At 36.1% G+C, this 26,692-nt stretch overlaps 1 protein-coding gene and 1 long non-coding RNA gene across 4 annotated transcripts; both read right to left on the bottom strand.

Annotated features, from left to right (window-relative positions):
* LOC130053436 (uncharacterized) lies at positions 1–9,909 on the bottom strand. Of its 3 annotated transcripts, none has more exons than XR_008802022.1 (7): positions 9,805–9,909; positions 8,714–8,823; positions 7,881–8,026; positions 7,590–7,628; positions 5,859–6,079; positions 3,067–3,131; positions 1–2,614 (listed from the first exon to the last, which is right to left on the bottom strand). It is a non-coding gene; the product is annotated as an uncharacterized LOC130053436 (long non-coding RNA). The 3 variants fall into 3 exon arrangements; XR_008802023.1 differs by having other exon boundaries at positions 8,714–8,820; positions 9,805–9,903; XR_008802021.1 differs by lacking the exons at positions 7,590–7,628; positions 9,805–9,909 and having other exon boundaries at positions 8,714–9,181.
* A 757-nt stretch (positions 9,910–10,666) lies between these two features.
* Positions 10,667–11,377, bottom strand: LOC130053551 (uncharacterized). The gene has a single exon (XM_056160892.1). It carries the CDS (start codon positions 11,375–11,377, stop codon positions 10,667–10,669), a length of 711 nt encoding a protein of 236 aa, XP_056016867.1.
* Positions 11,378–26,692: the final 15,315 nt, after the last annotated feature.

Below are 26,692 nucleotides of genomic sequence, written 5' to 3'. Positions count from 1 at the left end.
GTTTACAAATTTATTATAGCACAAGTCAATATTGTTTTAGAGTAGCTGATAACAAGTAATAAGTTTTCCAATAAAAATAAATGAGTACAAGCAGAAAAGGTTACATAGGGTGTTTTTCTGATGCCATTTCTAGAATAAAGTGCAACGTCACGGCACATGATACGCCCGTCACATATTGTTAACAGTATAGATTGTACCCATTAAAACATTTTTTTTATATCACCTTAATTAAATGTCACAGTGACCTTAAAGTAGGATGCGACACACCTTCTACCTAAGATGCATTAGTTGACCAATTTTGGTGATTCTAGGTCTAATAGTTTTCAAGTTATGAGCCGGACAAGTTTTTGCCATATATGGCCATATCTTCTTAATGAAAAGTCACAGTGACCTGGTTTTAATGTGCGACACACCTTCTACCCAAGATGTATCTACAGACAAAGTTTGATGATTTTAGGCCTTGTAGTATTTAAGTTACGGGTCGGACACGAAAAAGCTAACAGACGGACGGACATGAACGCCATACCATAATATGGAACGTCTTAAGACGGGCGTATAAAAAGGCTTTAAATAGTATCAGCCATCATCAGGCTGTCACATACTTTCTTTCCATGAATAAAAGCTCCTAAACTTAAAAGTGACAGGAGGCCGGTAGATAGACAACTAGAGCTCTGCGGAAAATATTTCCCCAAAATTGATCATGATCAACAATCTGTAAATATTCTAAAACACCAAAGAAGTTATTTACAAAGACCCTAGCTTCAAAACTGTGAGATGAGTTAAAAGGTCAAGCCGTCATTTATTTAATACATGTATATTTCCTCAAAAACTGACTCGGTTAAACCTGTAATTTTCAAAAAAAAAAAAATTAAAACAAAAATCAAAATCATAACCACATACACATTTTCCATACCCATACAAATACTCTGCAGAATAAGGTTCTCAGTTGAATATTGGGAGAAATTTGACAAATCATGTACTTTCTATGTAATGTTTCCTCAAAATACTCAGTTCAAGAATCTGTAATTTTCTCAAACAAGGTTTTCCTATTAAGTGAACCTACAACCTTGACCTTAAAAAACAATAAGCATCTTCCTTTTATGGTGATCAAATGTACCAAGTTGTAAGATTCTGGAGCTTACGGTTCAGTCTGTATCCCATCTTACAAGGTCCGGACAGACAACACCATACCATAATATGTCCAGTCTCTGACGGGCAAGTACCATAATAAGAAAATCTAAAGTTATGACCCTAACAAGCTTTCACAAACTATAAAACATGAGGTGTTTGTAAAACATATAAGCCCCCATGGTGCAAAATTGAAAAGGGTTATACACATGCATAATTTGATTGATAGTAGTATCATCAATTCGAAATATTGAGCAAACAATATCTTCCTATGTCAGGAGTGGATTGACCAAGTGACCTAAAAATCAATAGGGGTCATCTACTCCTTATGCTGTACCAGGTTTGGTGTCAATCAAGCAAATAATTCTTAAAACATAAGAGACAATATATTACTGTGTCCAGTTTACCCCTTGACTTCTGACCATGTGACCTCAAATCTACTCCTTGAGATGTACCAGTGTACCAAGTTTGATGTCTGTCAAGCAAAGGGTTCTCAAGATATTGAGCAGGCAGTGTCTTCCTATGTCCAGAGTAGATTGACCCTTGACAATTCGACCTGAAAAACAATTGGGGTCCTCTTCTTTTCATAACCAACTCACATATGAAATATGTTACGATCAAGTGAATGGTTCTTAAGATATTAAGCGGACAACATGTGGTCTACCGACCGACCAACAGGTGCAAACCAATATGCCCCTCTTCTTTGAATGGGGGCATAAATATAGTGTTATAACACTAAAAGGCTTCCATACATCTAAAAGTAACATAGGACAAGGCTAACTATAGAAACATTGAGATAGCCTAAACACTTAAACTCTGAAAAAGTAATATCTGATACTACCCTGAACCAAGTAAATTGACTCTGCTAAGGTATTTACATATTATAATGTAAAATCTAAATTGTTCCTTAACTCAATGTTATGTTCATTTCCTACTCTATGTAAAAGATAAGAGGCGAACATGAAATTCATGTGAAAAGTACAAACCTTAGAGTTCTTTAACCTAGCAGAGTGAGTAAATCTGAGTCAGCTCCTTATATAGTGCTGACAAAATCAATGGGATACTAAATATAAATGCTCAATCTGATAACCCAGGATTAAGCCTCTTGGCCAATGAAATTGCAGAAAACAAATTATGTTCAGGAAGACTGGAATAATGGCAGGTATAATGAATTACATAGCACAGTGAAAGGTAAACATGTGAAACATTAAGATATTTCCTTTACAAAATCTTAAATGTAAAGTTTGAAAAGGTTGCATGTATAGTACAATGTATGCCAGTGGATTTGAAAATGACCTGAATCAATGGTCTTTCTATTTGGTACAAAACAGATATAGTTATGATTAATCATTATATCATTGGGTAAAGGCGGCAGTCTGCTTCCCTTAAGGATGTATTCTAAACAGTGGATGCAATCAAAATCTCTGCCTCCACAAACATAATATCTTTGAAGTATTGGATGTGTGTGTTCATATTCTGTCCAATCCTGTAACATGAAAAACAAGACATAATCTTATTGGCTCATCCTAAATTTAGTATCCTATCAAAGTTTAACTAGTAAATTGCATTCTTCTATTGTGTTATCGAGTATATAAGTTCAAACACAGTATTTATCAAGTTTCTCTGAATAATTAGAATTTATCCTACCATCTCCTACCATTATCTTTTTCCTTTAAATATTGAATATCTTAGACAGAAAATAAAATCATAAAAACTTTATATATCACACAATGCGAAGTCAATATAAAATTACTGGTAAAGAAAGTTCAACTCTTTGACACAAGTATGATGGAAAATTAAAGATAACGGTGATAATGTTTCGAGGATTGTTTTCATCTCTCAAACAAAATACATGTAGAATTTCAGATTGAAAATAGAAGCAATGTTGACTATTTGAAATGATCATATGGAATTTGTGCACCACAAAGATGAACTTACATAATGGATTTTAGCCTAAACAGTCCAAATTCTTCCAAAACCAATGCACACAGTTCTAAACTACCCTGGATGAAAAAATGAAAGAAAAAAAGATTTATATATATATATGTCTGTTCTTAATGTTTGAATATCTTCACACAAATAAAAGATATAGGTTAACAAAGAGGCTCATGGGCCACATCGCTCACCTGAGTCACCCTGGTCCAGTTCTAAAGATTTTCCCTATATATTCGCATGTAAAACTTTGGTCTCTATTGTGACCCCATCCTACCCCCAGGGGTCATGATTTGTAACAACAGGCCCATGGGCCACATCGCTCACCTGAGTCACTTTGGCCCATATCTGAAGACTTTCCATATATATTTCCATGTAAAACCTTAGTCCCTATTATGGCCCAAACTACCCTTTGCATACTTGAATCTACACTATGTCAGAAAGCTTTCATGTAAATGTCAATTTCTTTGGCCCAATGGTTCTTGAGAAGAAGATTTTTAAAGCTTTCTCCTATATTTGTATGTAAAACTTTGACCCCCCCCCACTTGTGGCCCCATTCTACTCCCCAGGGGCCATGATTTGAACAAACTTGAATCTGCACTACGTCAGGAAGCTTTCAGGTAATTTTCAGCTCTTCTGGCCCAGTGGTTCTTGAGAAGAAGATTTTTAAATGACCCCACCCTATTTTTTCATTTTTATGATTATCTTCCCTTTGAAAGGGACATGGCCCTTCATTTGAACAAACTTGAAAGCCCTTCACCCAAGGATGCTTTTGGCCATGTTTGGTTGAAATTGGCCCAGTGGTTCTGGAGAAGAAGTCGAAAATGTGAAAAGTTTAACAGACAGACGGACGGACAGACAGACAGACAGACGACGGACAAAAAATTATCAGAAAAGCTCACTTGAGCTTTCAGCTCAGGTGAGCTACAAACTTGAATCTGCACTAGGTCAGGAATCTTTAATGATAATTTCAGGTCCTCTGGCCCAGTGCTTCTTGAGAAGATTTTTAAATGACCCCACCCTAATTTTGTGATTATCTCCCCTTTGTGTCAAGTTTTGGTTGAAATTGGCTCAGTGGTTCTGGAGAAGAAGATGAAAATGTGAAAAGTTTATGCCGACGACAGACAACTAACAAATTTTGATCAGAAAAGCACATTTGAGCCTGAGAAAAAAACAAGAGGCCCAGGGGCCTTATAGGTCACCTGAGTATCATGTAACAACCTTCCAATGTTTGAATTAGGTTTGTGTTTAAATATAAGAATTTTACTTTTGGATGGAAGAAACATTTCATAGCTATGTGGTCAGCCCCGCCTTTGTACCAGATCCCCTTACCCAGGGACCATAAATTTCAGTTTTGAAAGATGCATCCTTGATCATCATTATCATACTATTAGTTTGTCTACTTAATACCCAGCAGCAGAGGAGAAGATTTTCAAAGAAATAAAATGCATTTTCACTATATGATCAATAGGGCCCCACCCTAATACCAGAAACCCTGACCCAGGGGCCATGAATTTCACAATTTTGAAAGAGGCATCCTTGCTCATCATAACCATACTATTGGTTTGTCTACTTAATACCCAAGGACACAGAAGAAGATTTTCAAAGAAATAATGCATTTTCACTATATGACTTATAGAGCCCCACCCTAGCAACAGAACCCCTGATCTAGGGGCCATGAATTTCACAATTTTTAACAAGAGGTACTGTGAGCAATGCTCACTAAGAATATCCCCCGCTTACCCCAATCTCCCAAAGGGTGTTGGTAATAGGTATAAACTACCTCTTTTCTGAGTGTTGCTACTTCGATGTCCAGTGCGCATGACCTTTGACCTTTTGACCCCAAAATCGATAGGGAACATCTTCATCCCATGGGTAGTCCATATGTATGATATGGTGACTGTAGGTGGAAAGGATAACGCTTTAGAGCCCGGAAACCATATTGCTACTTCAATGTTCAGTGCGCGTGACCTTTGACCTTTTGACCCCAAAATCGATAGGGATCATCTTCATCCCATGGGTAGTCCATATATATGATATGGTGATTGTAGGTGGAAAGGATAACGCTTTAGAGCCCGGAAACCATATTGCTACTTCAATGTCCAGTGCGCTTGACCTTTGACCTTTTGACCCCAAAATCGATAGGGAACATCTTCATCCCATGGGTAGTCCATATATATGATATGGTGACGGTAGGTGGAAAGGATAATGCTTTAGAGCCCGGAAACCATTGCGTCTATAGACGGACGGACGGACAACCCGATTCCAGTATACCCCCCACAACTTGTTGCATGGGGTACAAAGAGGCATCCTTGCTCATCATTACCATGCTATTAGTTTGTCTACTTAATACCCAGAGACAGAGAAGAAGATTTTCAAAGAATTTCTACACTTTCACTATATGACCAATAGAGCCCCACCCTAACACAAGAAGCCCTGCCCCAGGGGCCATGAATTTCACATTTTTGGTAGAGGGCTCAACGCTCATTATAATTATGCCCACAGTTTGGCTTCTTGATGTCCAGGAGTAAAGACGAAGATTTTTTAAAATTACACTCATTTTGATGGTTTTTGCCCCACCCCTTAGGCCCCAGGGGGCAGGGACCACGAATTTCACAATTTTTGTTCCCCTCCACCCACAGATGCTATATGCCAAAATTGGTTGAAATTGGTTCAGGGGTTTCAGAGAAGAAGCTGAAAATGTTCAAATGTTAACGCACGACGAACGACGACGGACAAAAACAGATAGCAATAGGTCACCTGAATGAATTCAGGTGACCTAAAAATTTAGAACTTACTGGCAAAATCTCAGTGCCCTGTAAATGTGATTTCTTACATCCTTATTGGCGGGGTAAAAGCATCTGTTAAATTCTGAGATGGTGTTCCCTGGTGAAATAGTATCCTTTACAAACAGACGGAAATGTCTTTTTGTTTCATCAACGCTTTGTGTGCCCTCGTGTACAAGTAAATGTATTTTTGATATAATAGTCTCATCTACTGGCTGGCTTAATCCTGGAAACTAAGAAAACATTCTAAATGAATACATGTAATTATATAAGGGGATTTGAAACAAAATGTATGCCTCTCTTGCTGAACTTTGCCAACAGAATTTAAGTTTTACAATTTTCATTTATGTATATATTGAAAGTTTGATGCCTGTGACATTTGGGAATTACTGACATAGCATAATTTTAGGGATTGTAGCATTGGTGAGAAACACTGCACTGCCACCGGTCTCTAATTTATGAATGGGCTTGTAAATTTTTCAGTTAAAGTTTATAATCTGATTGGACTACTTGTCTGGCAATATATACAGGGCTCAAAATTAATGTATGCCTGTCACTCCGTGACTGGTTAAAAGTCTGGCTGACTGACTGACATTTGTTTTAGTCAGTCAGATGAGTTAATTTTCTAAAGCATCATTTTGGAAAATATACTTATGAAAGAAGTAGGTACAGTTTCTATAGTCATTTGGCCCAAAATATCGATGATTTCACTTGGAGCTCAAACCCTGGCATTCAAATAAGGAATGGATTAGCAAACCCAAAATCTGCTCAGTTTGATCAGCAAAATGATTTGTGTCATATGACGTGAACTAGAAGTTGGCATAAAATTGCAAAAATGCCATTTTCAATGAAAATATCCACAAATTCAGGTGGTTTTCTTATCAGAAAACATACAGTGCATGCGTCGAGCAAATTCATATTCAAGTATGTTTTTCATCTTAAATTAATACACAATATATATCATTTTTATTTTGCTCGACAAATGCGCACATCTTTTCCTGAGCAATAATCTGTATGACATTTGACAGTTTTCAGGCTTATTTGAAAACAAGATGTGTTTGTGAAACACAAATGCCCCAGATAATGGCCAATTCCAAAGATGGTCAAGGTCACAAGGGCAAATATCTTGGTACCAGTAGAAAGATCTTGTCAAAAGAAATCATCATGTATAATACGAAAGCTCTAATATTTACCATTTAGAAGTTATGACCAATGTAAAAAAAAAATTAAAAGTAAGTTAAATGTCAAGGTCAAAAGGTTTAATACCAACGGAAAGGTCTTGTCACAAGGAACACTCATGTGAAATATCAAAGCTCTATCACTTATTGTTCAAATGTTATTAGCAAGGTTAAAGTTTTCAAAAAGTAGGTCATACTCCAAGGTCACATGGTCAAAAATGTTGGTACCCACGGAAAGGTCTTGTCACAAGGAATACTCATGTGAAATAACAAAGCTGTATCACTTACTGTTCAAAAGTTATTAGCAAGGTTAAAGTTTCAGACAGAATGACAGAATTACAGAATGACAGACAGGACAAAAACAATATGCCCCCCGATCTTCAATCTCGGGGGCATAAAAAGGCAGGAAATGTCATAATGCTGTCCAATTAGAAATATCATTCTGGTTTTGTTGACATAGTATACCTGGCATATATTTTACTTTCTTAAAACGCTTATTAAGGTTAATTCCAAACACATTTTATTGAGAGAAAATTTTTGGGCCTTTTTATGTATACAATCGTACCTTGTTCTTTACACGTTTGGCATGCTTCGATCTGTAGACCTATCAGACAAATCCGAGTTGTAAATATAAATCCCACATTTAAGTGTTACAATATTGTTTAAGACATATTGAGCTAAATTTTATTTTAATAACATTAATGAAATGTGTTTAAATATTTCTGGAAAACTCTGTTGGACTAGTAAATTTTTCAGCGGACTGGTTGAAATTATACCCCATCAGTCCGGCTGGACTGGTGACATAAAAAGTTAGCTTCAAGCCCTGTATATAGGGAGTAAAAGATGCTTCATTTACCTCCCCTACTAGATGCTTTCTGTGATCTGCTGGATCTGGTAAAAACAATGAATCTCCACTTTCTTCTGAATGCTTTCCTTGGCCAACTTCTCTCAGAGGAGCTTTGATATTGTTTTCCTTTTCCAGATAGAGTCCGTTTCTTGAATCTGAAGACAAATATGACACCATTTTAACATGTCTCAGTAGTCCTCATAAATTCCAGTAATTAATTCATTACTAAATGTTTTAACCTCTAATTGAAAATGATTTCATATTTGAGTCTTTGCAGGGGTTTTCCTACCATTTTCAAACTGGGTCCAGAGTCCGTAGAATTGGGAAAATTGACACATAAAATGTTCAAATTGGGAAAGTATGAAAAGTATTAATTACCTTGTGCTTAGATACGCATAAATAAAAGAGAAGAAAAAAATGTTTTCACTCAGCAAAACATGATATATATTCATAGCAAAATCTGTGTCAGAGATCTCATTCCTTTCTGTCTAAAAAAAATTCTAATTATGTCTCCCATCTTCCAGGGGGAGACATAGTTTTTGTACTTCATCCGTCTTTCTGTCTGTCACAAAATCTTGTGAACACTTCTCCTATATGGCTTATCGGATAGTCTTGAAACTTTGTGCAATGCTTGATTCTCATTTGTAGATGTGCATATTGGTGGGACAGGATGATCCAATTATTTTCCTTAAAGTTATAGTGGATCTAACAGGGGTGGAAGAACAGTGTCATTGTTACATAAGAGTCCAGTAAATGAAAAGACCCAGTCCCTATTGAAAATTCCCTCTAATTAGATAATAGCTAAACTATAAGCTGATTTTCATGGTGTACAAAATGCATACCTTAAACTCTGGATATTTCAAGACAGTCCTCAAGGAAACTATTGTGAGGCAGTCCATCTTCTTGGAAGGCTGTAGTGATTGTCTTTTTTTGTGTGTCTAGCTGAATTCTGCTGAAAGAATTTATTAGTCTCACTATCAACCTTGCCATGCATTAATTTTTTTAAAGACCACACCTGTAATCAAAATCAAAGCATTACTTGTTTCTAAATATATACATCAGTATCATCACCAACAAAGACAGCCTTGTCTTGAAACACAAGCTTAGTATAACATGAAACCAATCATTACAATGACCAATGTTTCAAATTTATTTATATTAACAGTCCTTGACCAGTCGAATTTGATCAATATTTTCATTAGTTTGTCACTATGAAGATACCGTAATTTTCCAACTCAGTCTCAGATAGACATACACGGAGAAAATTTGTGGCTGGATCGGGAATTGAACCTAGGGACCTCTGTGCAAGATTTTACCAGTTGGTGCCATGACTACTCTTGTCCTGCCAGGGGTGAAATGAATCTTGGGTTGTGTGTCTTCGACGGCAAAGACAAATTAAAGGGAGGAATTTAGTAGTTAGGGCTACACAGACCGTGGATATCGACCTGGATAGCTCAGTGGTTAGAGCACCTGACAAGTAATGCAGGGATCCTAGGTTTGACTCCTGGTCCAGCCAAATATTTTCTCCTCCCCTATATTGCATTCCGTGACGTAACTTGCGCAGTGTTGAGTTTATATGGGTATCAAATTAAAAATCTAGGCCCACTGGCCTTCATTGTGGAATGAATAGTAGGATTGTTACATATAATGTCCGAAATTACAAACGTTCACAGAAAATACCAAAGATATGACCGAAATTAAAAATTATTGAAGTCGTCAAAGGAGGGACCAAAATTTTTAATGTGAATATGATAGTAGATGTCATGTATTACTGAGATCATTTTAGCTCCTCTCTCGGTAATTTTTGTCATTTTTTTTGGTAATTTCTGTAAATGGTACCGTAGTAGGCTAGTTTTGGTCATTCCTGCGCTGCGGAATGACTTCCCACGTGCCCTGGCCTTGTGCTTGTTTAGCCTATATAGAATATACTTACCAATCTTGCAAAAATCTTTTGATTCCCGGGCAATACGGTACTAATATCTCATGTTTTATAAATTAATATACCTCGCGGACACTACTAAAGACAGAGATATTTCCGTCACCAACGGTCTCTTCGTAGATATGTTTGGTCTATCGTCCCGCTTTCCCATATTTGATATTTTCTATCTTTTTTTGCGTAAGAGTTAGCCTATTTTAAGTACAACTTAACAGATGAAATACAGGGGCAATTAACTCATTGTATAGGGGCAGGTAACTCGTGGTCGCCGCCCTGCAAGCGGTACCAAATAGCGTTAACCTTACCCGAGTCGCAATCGAACGAAGATAGTTTAAACTCTTTTATGACGTATTGTGACCTTTGAACTCTACCCAAGTAACCCTGCCTTTCAGGGTTAGTGTGGTAGCAACATATCGATCTTGCAAGGATACTGCGCATGTGTCAATTTTCAAACGATGGATGTGATTGGTTGGAGTGTAATACATGAAAGTAAAAAAGAAATCGGAATATTTACCCAACTAATTCGGGTATAAACTGAAGTCGCCCTAAGATCTCAAAAAACCCAGTAGAGGGTCACGTCCGTATGACCTTTCGTTTGGAATATTCATGAAATTTATCGGCCAATCAGATTGCGACATACAAATACTGACGGCTATTCAGCAGATATTATTTACATTTCATGTTTTGAATGATGTGCAGCCTCCAATCATACGTGCAGTGATTTCTAACGTATATATTTATGGGTTTTTGCACGGGAAAACATCGCTGGTAGAATCTGACAGCGTGAATTTGATTGACTCAACGAAAGGTCATGCGGACGTGACCTCTTTTGGGTTACTTCATACTCTATTTTAGCGATCTACCTGAGCGGATCAAAGGATCTTATCTTAACCAGATTTGCAGTGGTGGTTGTATTCGTTGTAATGGTAATAGTGGTGGTGATGGTAGTGTTAGCGGTGATAGTGGTTGTGATGTTATTAGTGTTGGTAGTGGTGATAGTGGTTGTGGTGTTATTAGTGTTGGTAGGGGTGATAGTGGTTGTGGTGTTATTAGTGTTAGTGGTGGTGATAGTGGTTGTGGTGTTATTAGTGTTGGTAGTGGTGATAGTGGTTGTGATGTTATTAGTGTTGGTAGGGGTGATAGTGGTTGTGGTGTTATTAGTGTTAGTGGTGGTGATAGTGGTTGTGGTGTTATTAGTGTTGGTAGTGGTGATAGTGGTTGTGGTGTTATTAGTGTTAGTGGTCGTGATAGTGGTTGTGGTGTTATTAGTGTTGGTAGTGGTGATAGTGGTTGTGGTGTTATTAGTGTTAGTGGTGGTGATAGTGGTTGTGATGTTATTAGTGTTAGTAGTAATGATAGTGGTTGTGGTGTTATTAGTGTTAGTGTTGGTGATAGTGGTTGTGGTGTTATTAGTGTTGGTGGTGGTGATAGTGGTTGTGGTGTTATTAGTGTTAGTGGTGGTGATAGTGGTTGTGATGTCATTAGTGTTAGTGGTTGTGATAGTGGTTGTGGTGTTATTAGTGTTGGTAGTAATGATGATGGTGGCAATGTATATGTAGGTTGTCGACATAAGTCATACCTTACATATGTAAACACGTCCTCAAAGTATACATCATGCATTTCTACATACATGTAACCGATTGTAATTGGCTTTTTTATAGTTCAGAGAGGTGCCGAGTTATACCTTAATATAATCTAAATATTGTGGCGAGAGGAGGGGTTCACAGTTACATCTGGTGTGTAGCTGTTACATCGTGTCCCACGCATTTCATATGATTTGTATCTTACAATTGTATAACTTTCCATATGTTGCATCGACGAAAAAGGTAATTGTTTGTTCAGATTCTTTATAATGGTTTCAAGCATATCTGATTTGTTTTAGGAAATGTAATGGATTCAGTGGCTATTAGTACGCATAAAATGAAGTGCTCTCCATATTCTAAAATCTACTTTAGTAGAAGCAATCGTCCTCAACATCACACATTTAATACAGAGTCTCGTACCCTATCATGATATATATCAAATGCTTTAGTTACTAATCCAACCAGCAGCCCATCCCTACATGGTGATGTTAGCGGTTTACTTAAGGCACAGCGTACAGTATTTACATAACACGTAAATGATATAAATTTGTCAATATTTATTGGCGCAATAAAAATGCTGGTTTAAATAATCACTGTGTTAAAAACTGGAGCGATAAAATTTCATTCTCAAACAAAAGAACTCCTGGCGATTTTTCGATCTTGTCTAATTTGGAAGGTCATATCTATTGGTATACAAAAATTATCATGTGATATAATGTATAATACATTACCCCCTCCCCCTCAGCCTAGACTTGTATTTACACTGTCCTATTCAAAGGGATGATCGGTACATTTCATTTTGCTTACTACATTTCTTTTGGCTTATATCAAAAGTAAATATTAAGTTGTACCAAAGCAATATAATTTTGTGTGGAGTGCTCGAATACCTGTAACTTTAGGATGAATATGGGTCTGTTTTAAATATTTACGTATATACTTTGCCCGCATCTTCGAAAGTCAAGTGTCCAGTGGCGTAGCTACACTGTAGCACTGTATGCACGTGCTTACAAATATTTTCGTTAAATTTTTATTACATATTACGAAAAATGTTCTACAAGTATTTCAAACCTACCTACGCCACTGGTGTCCGATTCGTTTACTCTCATATCCCGGGAGATGCATTGCTTGGTACTTGAAGAATCAAACTGATACTTTAGTCCGTCAAGAACTGAGAGTTGGACCACTTCGTTTATATTATATTAGTCTTTATTTCGTTATTACCGATACTCTGGCAAAATACGAAATATCTAATTTTTTTATGGCCATACTGATATTAATTTTGATAAACCATCATTTTCAAATTTGTTTTTTAAAAGTGTATTTCTAGTAGAAGAAAGAAAATGGCATAATGCAATGTCACATGGTCAACATATGTCATATGTCGCTGTTTATGAAAATTCATTGTAAATTGTCCCGTGGGGATCCGGGTTAGAATAGGCAAGTCTTGGTCAAGCGGTCTAGCGCGCTGGTTACATACTGCTAGGAGATTTGGTTCCGCAGGTCGTGAGTAGGGGCGGAAGTGGGTATCCAAATAAAGTGAAATTTTCTGTGCTTTGTGTTACTTATTTCTTCACTTACATGCATGTAGGGCAGTTATGTTCATTTTTAAAAGAGTTCATTGCTATTTCTGTGCTTTATATATATATATATATATATATATATATATATATATTTATATATCCTCTTGAATTTACTTCAAATGACTGTATTCCATTTCCATGACCGTGTAGCGTGTGCCAGCATGGCGAGGATTCCATCGTCATCGAAAACAAGTTTTTTAGACTTTCCTAGATGGTCGAGCGCTGCTTGGAGATTTGGTTCCGCAGGTCATGAGTTCAACCCCGGGCAGGGACTGAAGTGGGTATCCATGTAATAGTGAAGATTACTGTTCGTTATCTTCACCTTTCATATATTTCATGTACATGTACATACATACAGCATAAAATCTGATACATTTAAATATCCATGTTGGTGCGGGTAAAATAAAATGTGAACAGGGTTTTCGTAAATTGAAATTGGAAAACAATTAAAACTATCAGATTTTTGTACATGGTGTACTCAGTTATGAATATATGCCTTCCAGAAGCAAAATTCAAAAATAGATGAAACGTACCGTGGTTTTTGTTTTAGGTAAGTCAGAACTTTATTTTTTCCATTTTGTTACCAGGGGGCTTTTTCCCACTGGGGTGTCTCTTGATTAAATCGCCGAAGTGGATATTTGTGTTGAACACAACACTGCTATCTTGATATTAGTCGTCAATAAAGTAATATTCTCCAGATTCCTGAAGTCATTTTAGCACAATTTTTCATCTTCGCAACACGAATAGAAAAAGCACTATATACACTGTAGATTAAACGTTTAATGCCCTACAAATTTGTACATTTTATGGAACTTGAAAGACGATTCTTCAAAATAATAGAAATCGACAACAAATTTTGCACGATTCCCATTATCCTACACGATCTCCTTTTTTACGCTGTGTTTCCATATTCTGTTTTGTAGATGCATGTAAAAATGTCGCACACGATTGCTTCTTACAGGGTTTATATTGTGTGTGGTGATAGATATGTTTGCAGGCAAGTTGACATAGAACGGCAATAAAATCGAGACCCTCTAAAGTCTCAAGTTTTATCTTCTCTTTCGCTTTGCTCAGCCGAACATAAAATATGTCCTGTTCTATCATCAAAATAAAAAAAACAACACCACAAAGATATATTTAGGTGGCGACAATGTTAGCTAATTTCATTCACATATGTATGAAATAGCACGTGATTCTTTCAATCCATAGACAGGCAACCCGGAATGAAAGCTTCAATTGGCAATGCATGTCGTCCGAAGGGAAACCAGGATTTCCAAACACTAACTTGAAAAATGTATCTGAAAAGAAAACCCATTCACAAAAATGAATACGGTTTTGAAGGAAACTTACTGGTTGTAGCTAAATTGTCGAATGCTATTCAAGATTCGAACACGAATTTAAATGCCCTGATGGACAAATAACTGCGAATAATATAGTATCCGATAGAATTACAATGTAACAAACCACTCAATGAAGAATAGCAAACTGCTGACAGTACAACATCATTCAGGTAGAACCATGACAAAGCTGAATCAACGAATTCGAAACAATATAATGCAATTTTTATTTTATTTGAAAACGGAAAGAAATATATTTACTTCCCGAATATTTCATGAAAAGTGATGACAACGAACAGTGATCAATTTCACAGCTCCCATAAGGAATACAGAATTGAGAGTTGGGCTAACACGGATCCCTGGACACAACAGAGGTGGGATCTGGTGTCCAGGAGGAGTATGCATCATCTGTCAACCGGTCACACCCGCCACATACAGAATCAAAAATCATACGCTTGATGTTATCGCAATTCACCTCTGAATTAGAACGCTTTACCCGATATAGTATTGCATTGTGTGACGACACAATTGAATGAGACGATTGAACAATTTGAATGACATGCTTGATGTAATACAACAAGAGTTTTCATTGGCCGATTACAGCCCGCCCACTTTCTCGAGCAGATTCAGTGTAGCTGGAGAACTGTACATAGCTCTCTGAAAAGATCCACCTCTTATAAAAACCTTCGATTTACGGGTCACAAAAAGCTGCGGACGGTTGAGGCCTGAAATCGGTGTATTCTTGTGTTGCTGCCTCATAAACTCAATATAAAAAAATCATAACATATTTTCATACTATATACTTGTGTCCAAACATACCTTCAAATATTCGTTAAAGCCACACACGACCTGAAAACTCGCAGCTTCAGATGATTTCGTTTGTTGACGTAGCCATGTTAGGTAGCCGATCAATTCGAACTATCTTATTCATAAAATCGGCTGTAAGTTAAGTATTCGTTCTTCATTTATTATCAACACGAATGATTAATAGAAATTAAAACATTTTTTGTACCAGTTTTTGTAAAGGTAAAATAAGCTCTTGATTAACGAAAACGCTACATAAGGACATTAGATGGAGACCGTCCGGCGCGGCGCTCATGACTAATGAAAGCCGCATTGCCGTGAGTTTAGCTATTTGAATAATAATCATTTAAGAGGACTGGGGTGGTATATTATTTAAACTATTTTGTTAAAATATTTATGGGGTATTACTACACATCTAGACGCTTTTGTGCCAGTATGGAAATGAACCGGGATTCGAGTTGACTGGCTACCGAACATGGCTACGTCTACGAACGAAATCATCAAAAGCTTTGATCGAGTTTTTGGGGCGTATGGGGTTTTAATAAACATTTGAAGGTATGTTTGGACACAAGTATAGTAGGAAAATATGTTAGGATTTTTTTAAATATCAAATTTAAGAGAAAACAACACAAGAATACAACTTTTTCTCTTTCTTCCTTTGAAGTTTTTTTTCCCCTCTAGCATCTGGCCGTCGTGTTTTCAAATGCTGACTACTCCCGTATAAGGGAATTTGGGCGGACTTACACACATGGACCAATGAGAGTTTCTGTTGCATTTCTCAATTGTATTACAAACAGACTCAATTGTGTCGTCACACAACGCAATACTATATCGGCCAAAGCCTTCTAATTCAAAGGTGAATTGCGATAAAGATGTTTATACAAATGTGTGGTTATATATTGTGGTGTTGATTAATGACAAACTTTCGTTAGTAACACAATGTTAGATTTTCTAAACGCGATTTCAATATCATTAGATTCTTATATACATGTATCGATCGAGCAGAGTGAATTGTCATACTGACGAATTTTAGATCTCATGTATTGATAAGTGATAGGCCTAGTATGACATTTCTGTGAAGACACATCCGTAGGTCTATGACCCCCCTTCCCCTGTCACTATCCCTTCCCCGATACTTCCATACATTTTAACTCACTATCATAAATATATTTTTGGAAAGAAAAGACGTACGTCAGTAAATTGCTATTACAAATATAGCACCGCAAACCAGACTACTAGTATACCGTATATGGCTTATACGTCATAAAACTACAGCAGGCCCTAAGACCATAAACTGAGAATAGACCGAAGTCAAAATTTTGATTAGTTATATCTTAAGATTTATCTAGCACAAATGTTTAAAAAAAAAAGTGCAGGTTTATCAAAAATTCAAATGCAAATATATACTGAAAATCTCATTTGTTTATGAAAATTATTTAATTGAAGTTCAGACTTAAGAATATTCTCAGTTTATGGTCTTGAGGCCAGAATCTTTTCTCTTGACGTCATACTGTAATGTTTGGATCAGATAAATGTATATGTAACTCCTCATTGTAGCTTGAATACTATTGATGACTTGCACTGTAACACGTAACGTTGAGATTAACTGTTATCAACATATTGTTATCTCAATGCACTAGTACTCTATATATGTGTCAATGAATACTGTATGTCTGTTGTAGGATGATTCTACTCGTGGTCCGTGTTTTTCTGGTTTTTACTTTTCATGAAAGAACATTAGCCATTATGTGTGACGAAAGACTTGAGAATCTTGAGAATCTATTCGATAGTCTTCAATTATCGCAATTCACCTCTGAATTAGAACGCTTTACCCGATATAGTATTGCATTGTGTGACGACACAATTGAATGAGACGATTGAACAATTTGAATGACATGCTTGATGTAATACAACAAGAGTTTTCATTGGCCGATTACAGCCCGCCCACTTTCTCGAGCAGATTCAGTGTAGCTGGAGAACTGTACATAGCTCTCTGAAAAGATCCACCTCTTATAAAAACCTTCGATTTACGGGTCACAAAAAGCTGCGGACGGTTGAGGCCTGAAATCGGTGTATTCTTGTGTTGCTGCCTCATAAACTCAATATAAAAAAATCATAACATATTTTCATACTATATACTTGTGTCCAAACATACCTTCAAATATTCGTTAAAGCCACACACGACCTGAAAACTCGCAGCTTCAGATGATTTCGTTTGTTGACGTAGCCATGTTAGGTAGCCGGTCAATTCGAACTATCTTATTCATAAAATCGGCTGTAAGTTAAGTATTCGTTCTTCATTTATTATCAACACGAATGATTAATAGAAATTAAAACATTTTTTGTACCAGTTTTTGTAAAGGTAAAATAAGCTCTTGATTAACGAAAACGCTACATAAGGACATTAGATGGAGACCGTCCGGCGCGGCGCTCATGACTAATGAAAGCCGCATTGCCGTGAGTTTAGCTATTTGAATAATTATCATTTAAGAGGACTGGGGTGGTATATTATTTAAACTATTTTGTTAAAATATTTATGGGGTATTACTACACATCTAGACGCTTTTGTGCCAGTATGGAAATGAACCGGGATTCGAGTTGACTGGCTACCGAACATGGCTACGTCTACGAACGAAATCATCAAAAGCTTTGATCGAGTTTTTGGGGCGTATGGGGTTTTAATAAACATTTGAAGGTATGTTTGGACACAAGTATAGTAGGAAAATATGTTAGGATTTTTTTAAATATCAAATTTAAGAGAAAACAACACAAGAATACAACTTTTTCTCTTTCTTCCTTTGAAGTTTTTTTTTCCCTCTAGCATCTGGCCGTCGTGTTTTCAAATGCTGACTACTCCCGTATAAGGGAATTTGGGCGGACTTACACACATGGACCAATGAGAGTTTCTGTTGCATTTCTCAATTGTATTACAAACAGACTCAATTGTGTCGTCACACAACGCAATACTATATCGGCCAAAGCCTTCTAATTCAAAGGTGAATTGCGATAAGACTTGAAGACCAGATTTTCGCTAACAACGGTTTCGGAAACAGTGGACAGGATGCGTTAAAGATCAAGATCGAAAAAGAAAAACAGAATCTGGAAAGAAGAGTAGTGAGCCTTGAGGAAGCTCTGACTCCAATAGACAAATGTATCTCCATAAAGCCAGAGTCTCAGAATTAGAACGTATAAACCAGGAACAAGAAACCAGACTAGCAGCTATGTAAGAGAATAGGCTAGTATTTGAAATGAAAAATTCACATTGGGAGACATTTCTTGACGGAAAAGCACAAAAACAGACGAAACAAACCAACATTGCTCATGAAAAGGACACTCCATCAAATAATTTTGAAAGTTCTCCATCAAATGGCGATAATTTCACACAAATCAAACAGAAGGCACCAGTTCAGGGATATTCATATGATTACCGTCAAGCGAAAACCACCCTTAAGTGCATTGTGACGTTTATCGAGAAATCAAGCGGTAAAGTCGACGTCACGTTTTTACGATATGACGGAATGATTTTCTGCAGCGTTGGTTTTTCAATCACATGTTAGGCGCTTCCTTGAGTAGTCATGGAACTGTCAGTATGCACTTTAAAACACACAAGTTTCATTTATCTGTTATATATATAATTATTATATATTATATCGGTTTAAGTGTTTAATATTGATGTTAATTAGTGCTCTGCATATACTGGATTTTCGTCGAAAATAAAAAATATATTTACAGGTATTTCCCTTTCTTCGGGAAATACAGGTAAAATGAAAGTCTATAGAAATGAAAATATTTCACCTGACATCCTAAATTTATGTGTGACATATACCAAACAGTCATATTTTTAAACAGACATATTTTTAAAGTAACGTTTATCTGGGTTTACGCTCCCCCCCCTTCCCCTATTTGAAATATTAGATCGATACAATATGAATTGCATGTATATAAAACAGCCGTCCGATTGTTGTGCTACCTGTTGGTTTACTTTCTGCGGTGTTTACAAGTTTTACAATATGTACTATTCCTTGATTGTGAACTACATATGTATCTTACAATGCTGTAAATATGTACAAAATAGCATCGAATCCTAAAAATAGCCGATAAAGTTTACCATTGCGTAGGTATACAGCGATACGTTTAGTAATAATTATGTCGCTCACCTTTTGTTCGCACGTAAAAAAAAATGTTAACAATTGTATTTTGGCAACACTAACCTGAAATTATAAAATGTTTTGCAAATACTAATTTATTTCCGAAATTAGAAAAAATCAACTTGTAGATTCAGCGTTCTGCCCTGTAGCTTTACTCTTTTACACACACACATCTCTCGAAAAAAAATAAATAATTGAAAATATTTCTAAAAACCCGATGATCAATCAAATTATTGTATTTCACTTATGACGGTTAATAAAATATTTTGTAAAATTTTTAGGATCTAGACAATATAACAATGAATATTTTCCCATGAAAAAATCTTACTAATCAGAACGCAGGTGCGTGTTCTATTTATGAAAACAGTGATGACGGTGAATCAGACGATATGTCAACCGATTTAGAGGCTCGGGTACACATGTTTGGGGAAGGGATTGCCAACTTACCCCATGATCCTTGTACAGAAGATGTGAAATAACGATCTTTAATTGAAAAGGGATGCGGGTGTGCGAAAAACTGTATTTCTACATTTAGTTTTTCAGACATCAGAGAACACGCCATTTCCTTAACTGAGATGATAAAAAAAGAAAGACTTTCATATTATGGCGAAGTTTATAAAGATAAAATCTAAATGTAGACAGTCAAAAGATGGAGATTCAATTAGAAAATGTCTTCGATACATTAAGTTTGTCGACAAACTTTTTTGATAACACACAGCATTGGCGAGTTTACATTGAAATCTCTGATACATCATCTGATCACAAATGGGTTGGTTTCAAGAACTCATGGAAATAAACATAGTCGGCACAAGAATGCATACGGTTTTGATGTTTTGAGGGATGTTCATCAGTTCATATCTAGTTATGCCGAAGAGCATGGTCTGCCTCAGCCGGCAGCAGTCAACAGGAATATCGGTGTACACATAATTCTACCATGCAGTGAAAGCAAACAGTCCCTGTACAGAATATACGAAGATGTTTGTATCGATAATGACAAGACAGCAGTAGGGCTACTGACGTTCAAAGGCATCTGGCAGATTTGCTGTCCAAATATAAAATTCATGTCACCCAAGACTGAAGTATGTCCTATCTGTGAACAACAGAAAGATAATATTCAATCGGCGATGACAAAAAAAACGACAAGTTAGCTGCTCTGGACAAATATAATCTAATTAAAATCAGATCCTAGGATACGCTCACAATCGTTACACAGAGTATACGGCGCGGATCTAAGAAGTCTGATTTTAATTAGATTTGGTCAAATATAGTGCACATTTGAATGAAGTGAAAGTAGAACGACAGGTACCTTACAATAAATAAAATTCACAGACTAAAAGTGTGAAAAATATCTTATAAAATGTATTAAAATACTGTATTACAGCAAGTGTGTTTAAAATCCGTTGTTGTAAATACTGTGATATTTACCGATAATAAGAACTGCATGAGCAACCAGTCCTGGTACAACCAGCTTCGCCGATGTCAACAGAGCTTAACCATGTCCATTTATATACCTTTGATTACTCGTAAGCTGTATACATGAAAGGTGAAGATCTATACGGAACAGTGATCAATCTCATAACTCCTATAAGCAATACAAAATAGATAGTTTGGCAAACACGGACCCCTGTACCGCATCATGTTTGTCAAGTTGGACCCCTCTACTTTGCTACACCTAGAAAGATTCAGTTGTTTGGTGTTGCTATAGAACGTAGCTTCTTGATTATTTCTGTGTACTTCCGTTTCTAAATTTAGACAATTCAATATTTTCTGGCGAACAAATAGTATTTAGAAATAGGTTTTGTAAATCACGTAGGTCAACTTCCTAGTAGATGAGGATTCGACACCGGGAAAAACGGAAAACACGCCAAGGTCGCTATTAGCGTAATATCTATGCTTCATTTTTGTTTTGAGAATTTTGGACTGGGTGAAAAAGAATGCCACCTACAATGTGATAACGCTTCAAGTTAAAATCCAAATTAAATAATTAAAGATAGTAATGACGAAATAAGAACGATTGTGTAGTTGCACATGTATTATGAGTCTTTCAATTTTTAAAGAAGCATTTTCATTTTACTTTGAATGAGAAAACAAATATAAATTCATGTTGACGTACTTACTTTGTAGAACGCTGAGTGACAAACACCCCCAAATACATTTGCACATGTAAGTCCCATACCATGGCAAAAGCTTAGTGGACGTCGGGTCAGTTATTTTTCGGGGGCCCATTTTGGGTCTGAATTTCGGCCCTTTCCCCTCCTAAAAATTGCCAATTTTCCCCCAGCTTAGCTTGTATTTTCCCCAATAATGAAATTATGAAAGGAAAATGTATTTGAAAAAAATAAAGGTTCGATGTGAATTATATACATAAGACTTACATATAACAAAGTGTTATGGGAATGATGATTTGGATAGAATAGTTGAAAATTTTAGAAGGTTAAAGAAAATTAGATGTGTAAAATAAAGATAATATAATGTTTGATATGATTTTAAAACTTATTTACGATAAAATTGATTTTTCCCAGTTCGACTAAAATGTCAACTATTTCCCCCAATTCGAAAGCCACAGGACCCATGTAAAAATGTAGAAAAATCACTGCGGGTTTGCTTACTTAAAAAATTATACAGAAGGTCAGAGGTTGAATCTTGAATCAGTTAGCATCCGTAGTCAGAAAGGGTATTAGAAAATTCAGACACTTTGTTTTCCAAGCAGATAAGCCAGGTAGAGTACGCTATTTAAAAGAACGTTGGGTGTTTTTTTCACATAAGAAATGGATTGTAACAAGTCTGATTTATTATGTTACCACATATCGATTTTTTTCGGCTGTTACATGTAACACCAATCCTGAAAGGGGATACATTGTAGTTGGGTGATATGTGTGGATGTTGGGGGGAGGGGGTTGCGGAGACTACGGTATAATTCGCTGACTTGCCATCTCAACAAAAAAATTCAAACCTTAATCATTTTCAAACAAGGTACTGGTACATGTATATATAATTTCCTCTCTGAATTAAACTCTTATCAATGATTTACATTTCTCCTATATATTGTGCACATTCTTCTACCGGTATTGTTGTAGCTAAAGAAGTGCCAGACTCACCCGGAACAGAACTAAAACTGCTGAAAGCAGGCGTGGATATAGATGCCACCCTTCCTCCAAGCCATTCCGGCAGCTGGTTTAACCAGAGAGAGAATGCAATACTTGTTTAAATTTATTAGACCTATTGTCAGGGCCCCGTATAAGGACGTAGTCGCCCCCTCTCCCGACACCCAGGGCGAATAAAAGACTATAAAAACTAGCCTATTTTGAATCTGTCATAATCTAAATAATTGTTTGAATGTTGATAAATGTATACCTATAATTATATCAGATGATAAAAAAAACTTCAGACTCATGTATTTTGATTACGTTTGAAATAGTAGCAAAACGTAACAAAATACAACGTAAATTTCCAAAAATCATGATGTCAAACGACTCGATGCAAGTTTTTACCAAGTTTGATGGGGATTTTAAGGTCATTATCATTGGGCTGTAACGTAATGTTACATATCAACAGAAAGAGGAGAAATTCTTCTATCTAAAACATCTAAAAGGTGAAAAAGTGATATTTTTCACTTAAGGGTGGTTTTTGCTTGACGGTAATCATATATGGATGATGTACTAAACCTGTTAGCAGAAAGACGCGGTGAGATTCTCATTAGCATTGGCACCTTTTGAATGCTATGAATTGATGGTTGGTTGTTTGGGGGACCTTCCTGAAGTAATGAGAAAGTTTTAGCTGATATTACAAATATATAATCAGAAAGACAGACAGGAAAATCGATTATAGTTGTCAAATGCGTTGATAAAGGAAGTTCACCAAACTCTTCCTTATTCCATACAATGTTGGTAGCTTCTTAAGAAACGAACCCAAGCGACGCATTTGCCCGCGGGGAAGGCCAATGTTTTGGTAGTAGTATCGCCTTGCTAAAGTAAAATCAAAGTACAGAACGTACTCCTTGGTGTTGAACTTTTCCAAACAATAAACAGTAGACATTAACGGCAAACTGACAACTCAACTGTATGACAAACGGGATGATTTCAGCTTCTCCGTCGTCAACTTCCCATATTTATGAAGCAATATTCCATTAGAACTTGTATATGGTGTTTATATCTCTCAACTGATTCGATACACAAGAGCTTGTTTTGCGTATAGTCAGTTTTTAAATCGAGGCAAGCTACTGACAAACAAGTTGATGGTAAAGGGGTTTCAACAGTCTCGATTGAAGTCAGCATTTCGCAAATTCCATGGTCGTTATAACGATCTAGTTCGTCAATACAACCTATCATTGGGTCAAATGCTGTCTGACATGTTTCATACCGATTGTTAGGCCGTTCTTGTCACACTGATTTTGACTACAGATAACTCCGTTTACGTGATCAGGATATAGGGCTCACGGCGGGTGTGACCGGTCGGCAGGGGATGTTTACTCCTCCTATGCACACGATCCCACCTCTGATATATCCAGGGGCCCGTGTTTGCCCAACTCTCTATTTTGTATTGCTTATAGGAGTTATGAGATTGATCACTATTCGTTATATTCACCTTTCATTCAAAATGAAACACTGTATACATTATATCAAAGTAATTTCTTTTATTCAAATGGGCATGGGCATGGGCACGATTTGAGCTGAAAATGTAAAATTTAATTTTTCCATTTTTAATGTTTGCAATGTTTAAGTAAGGTATTTATAATGGTCAGCAAGAATTTTAATGTCAGTCGTTGACTAACAAGAGAGATACAGAGCTCAACAATTCTTTGCTATGTAAACAATGCTCGAACCATTAGTCTGGATCAATTTACATATGTGAATACTTTGTGTATAATTCTTTTCAGGACTTCCAACTACACAGACTCATTTCCCTGGTGAGGTTGCATTTTCAGCATACGTATCTATAATTGAAACGTATATATCAAAAGACCACACCATTGAATTTGACAGAATTGTGACAAACATCGGCAATCATTACAACCCCCTTACTGGAGTTTTCACTGCTCCACATCATGGCGTCTATGTTTTTACTTGTAACCTTTATTGTGACATTGATGGCTATATCTATTCACAAGTTGTCGTCAATTCTAATGCTGTAAGTGCAATGCTTACAACAGCACAGGGCTCGACAAATGTGAGAACTACCACAGGGATCGTGGTGGTGGAGGTGAACCAAGGAGATGTGGTTTCTGTCCGCACGCATCCAACTGCAACCTACAGTGGTAATATCTTCAGTGCTCCAGATTGGCGATCGTCTTTCAATGGCTGGAAACTATTCTGATATGATTAAATCATTCAAAATGTAAATCGTATTATTTTAGATCACACATTTGAAAGAAATCTTATGTTATTGCGAGGTTCATGATTGCATAGATACGATGAATGTACGTATGTGTAGATGACTGAAAACTCGTCGGAATTAATTACAGACAAGTAGCACAGATTAGTATTTCTCGCCGTTTGCAAATATATTGCTTGGGTTCGAATCGAACTCAAACGATATTTGCCTATGCTTCTTGCTAAATACAATGTATCTCTCTTTATCGTTCATTTTCTCTCTATCTGTTTACATCTTTATACTCCTCTAACTTCTTTAACTTTTCTTTAACTTTTTTAATTTTAAAAAGCGTATGTTTATAATGTAAAAGAATTGCACCATATTCAATAATAATATCCTTCCTGCCAACGGCATTTGGAAAAACACGTTCGACCTTGAACGTTTACATCAAAAATTTTGCAAAACATACATGTATACATGTATATTGGAAATAAATTTGAAAATTATGTTACAATGACAAAATGCATTGACAATGTACGCGATGAATCGAAATATCACACTGTGGGCCATAGCCATTTCTTCTTTATTCAATTAACAATTCAGAATTCTGAAGGGAAAAAAAGAACTATGCCTCATTAGAATGCAAAAACAGATAGCCATTTAAAATCAAAATTGTTGTCGTGCAAAAGTTATGATAACCCTGGGAATCTCAACAGATTCAAAATGATCCTAATCCTTCATATTGTAAGTGGCCAGTAGATGAAGAAAGATAAACACTTCAGACGGCGATGGAAAATTTAATAACTCTGTAACCTAGCTTCCCATATATTCCTGCAGACATTGATCTGAAATCTCATATAATTCACCTGTGCTCGGAAATCTTGTATTACCTGGTAATTTCCAAAAAGCATGCATTGTCAACAGTTCCAAGAGAAGGTTGTAGGTTCTACTAAATAAGTGTAGTAAATTGATTGCTTACCTCATTTCCTCTAAGAATGCAATATTGTCGTAATAAATCATGATATTTTGCATTCTGCTCCGAAGTTAATTTGACAATGTACATGTAATACTTTCTTCTGTGAGGTTGGGGAACCATTACTTTTCATGAGATGTGTTGATATTGTTGCATGAATGAGTCATTAGAACAAGTTCAAGGGTTAACATCCGTTCCTTTACACTACGGCACCTGCCATGAAAATACCAGAAAAGTTAGAACTCTACCAGTAACTGCTAATTGCAAAATAGTGGAAAAAATTACTAATAGTAACGAGTTGTTTGGAGCTTGAAAAGTTAACTATTAGTAACCAGCTACTAAAAAGAGTATAGGCTATAACTACTTTAAGTCAGCAACTAGAATCAGGTTACTGGGTTTAATATTATTATCTAGCATGTTTATTTAGATGGCGAGGAATCAATTTCATATCAGAATGTGCTTTGAAATTCCAAACATTATTCTTGACTTTTTCCAGGTACTTAACCTTAATAGTGCAAAATACAAAGTAGCTTTCAAGTTGAATATAAAACGTTAAGTAGTTGGGTATTTACTATATTTACTATATACATGTAGAAGTATTCAATTCAGGGTAAAATACATGAACAGATTTGAATTTTAATTCTGAAATTGAGCTTATATGTTGTTGTAGAGAAAACCATTAGATTATGCAGCTACTTAAGGTTTTCAAGAAAGGAATTGCTATTTACATTAACGAATTAATTAATTCAGGGTTATATATAGGAAGTGGAGTGATTTTAACATCTTTTAAAATAGGCAATCACTGAAATTTTCAGATATCATACATGCTTTTATGAGTAATTTATCAATTTTGATGGAAAAATCTTCTAAATTAACTCTCAAAGGACTCAGCCACGAACACCCTGTACGTGTAACATATTGTGTTTATATTTCTACCTAGCGATTTATTATTGAATGTGAAGAGAGCGATGTCTTAATTGAAGGTCTAAGTTATTTATTATTATTTATTTTTAAAAAATATTTTTATCCCAATTTGTTACCACACTCATTTAAAGTTCTGCACTATTACATGTACATGACTTTATCATTATTCCTAATGAAACAAAATCAAATGATTTACATCCAGTGTTTTTCACACCAAATTTAGAAG

Source organism: Ostrea edulis, chromosome 3 (assembly GCF_947568905.1).
Source record: "Ostrea edulis chromosome 3, xbOstEdul1.1, whole genome shotgun sequence".
In the NCBI taxonomy this organism is placed as follows: domain Eukaryota; kingdom Metazoa; phylum Mollusca; class Bivalvia; order Ostreida; family Ostreidae; genus Ostrea; species Ostrea edulis.
This window is presented reverse-complemented; position numbering and strand designations above follow the sequence as displayed.

What these genes read in the sequence shown, in the direction of transcription:
- LOC130053551 (XM_056160892.1), bottom strand. Translation starts at nt 11,377, where the DNA reads ATGTCGACAACCTACATATACATTGCCACCATCATCATTACTACCAAC.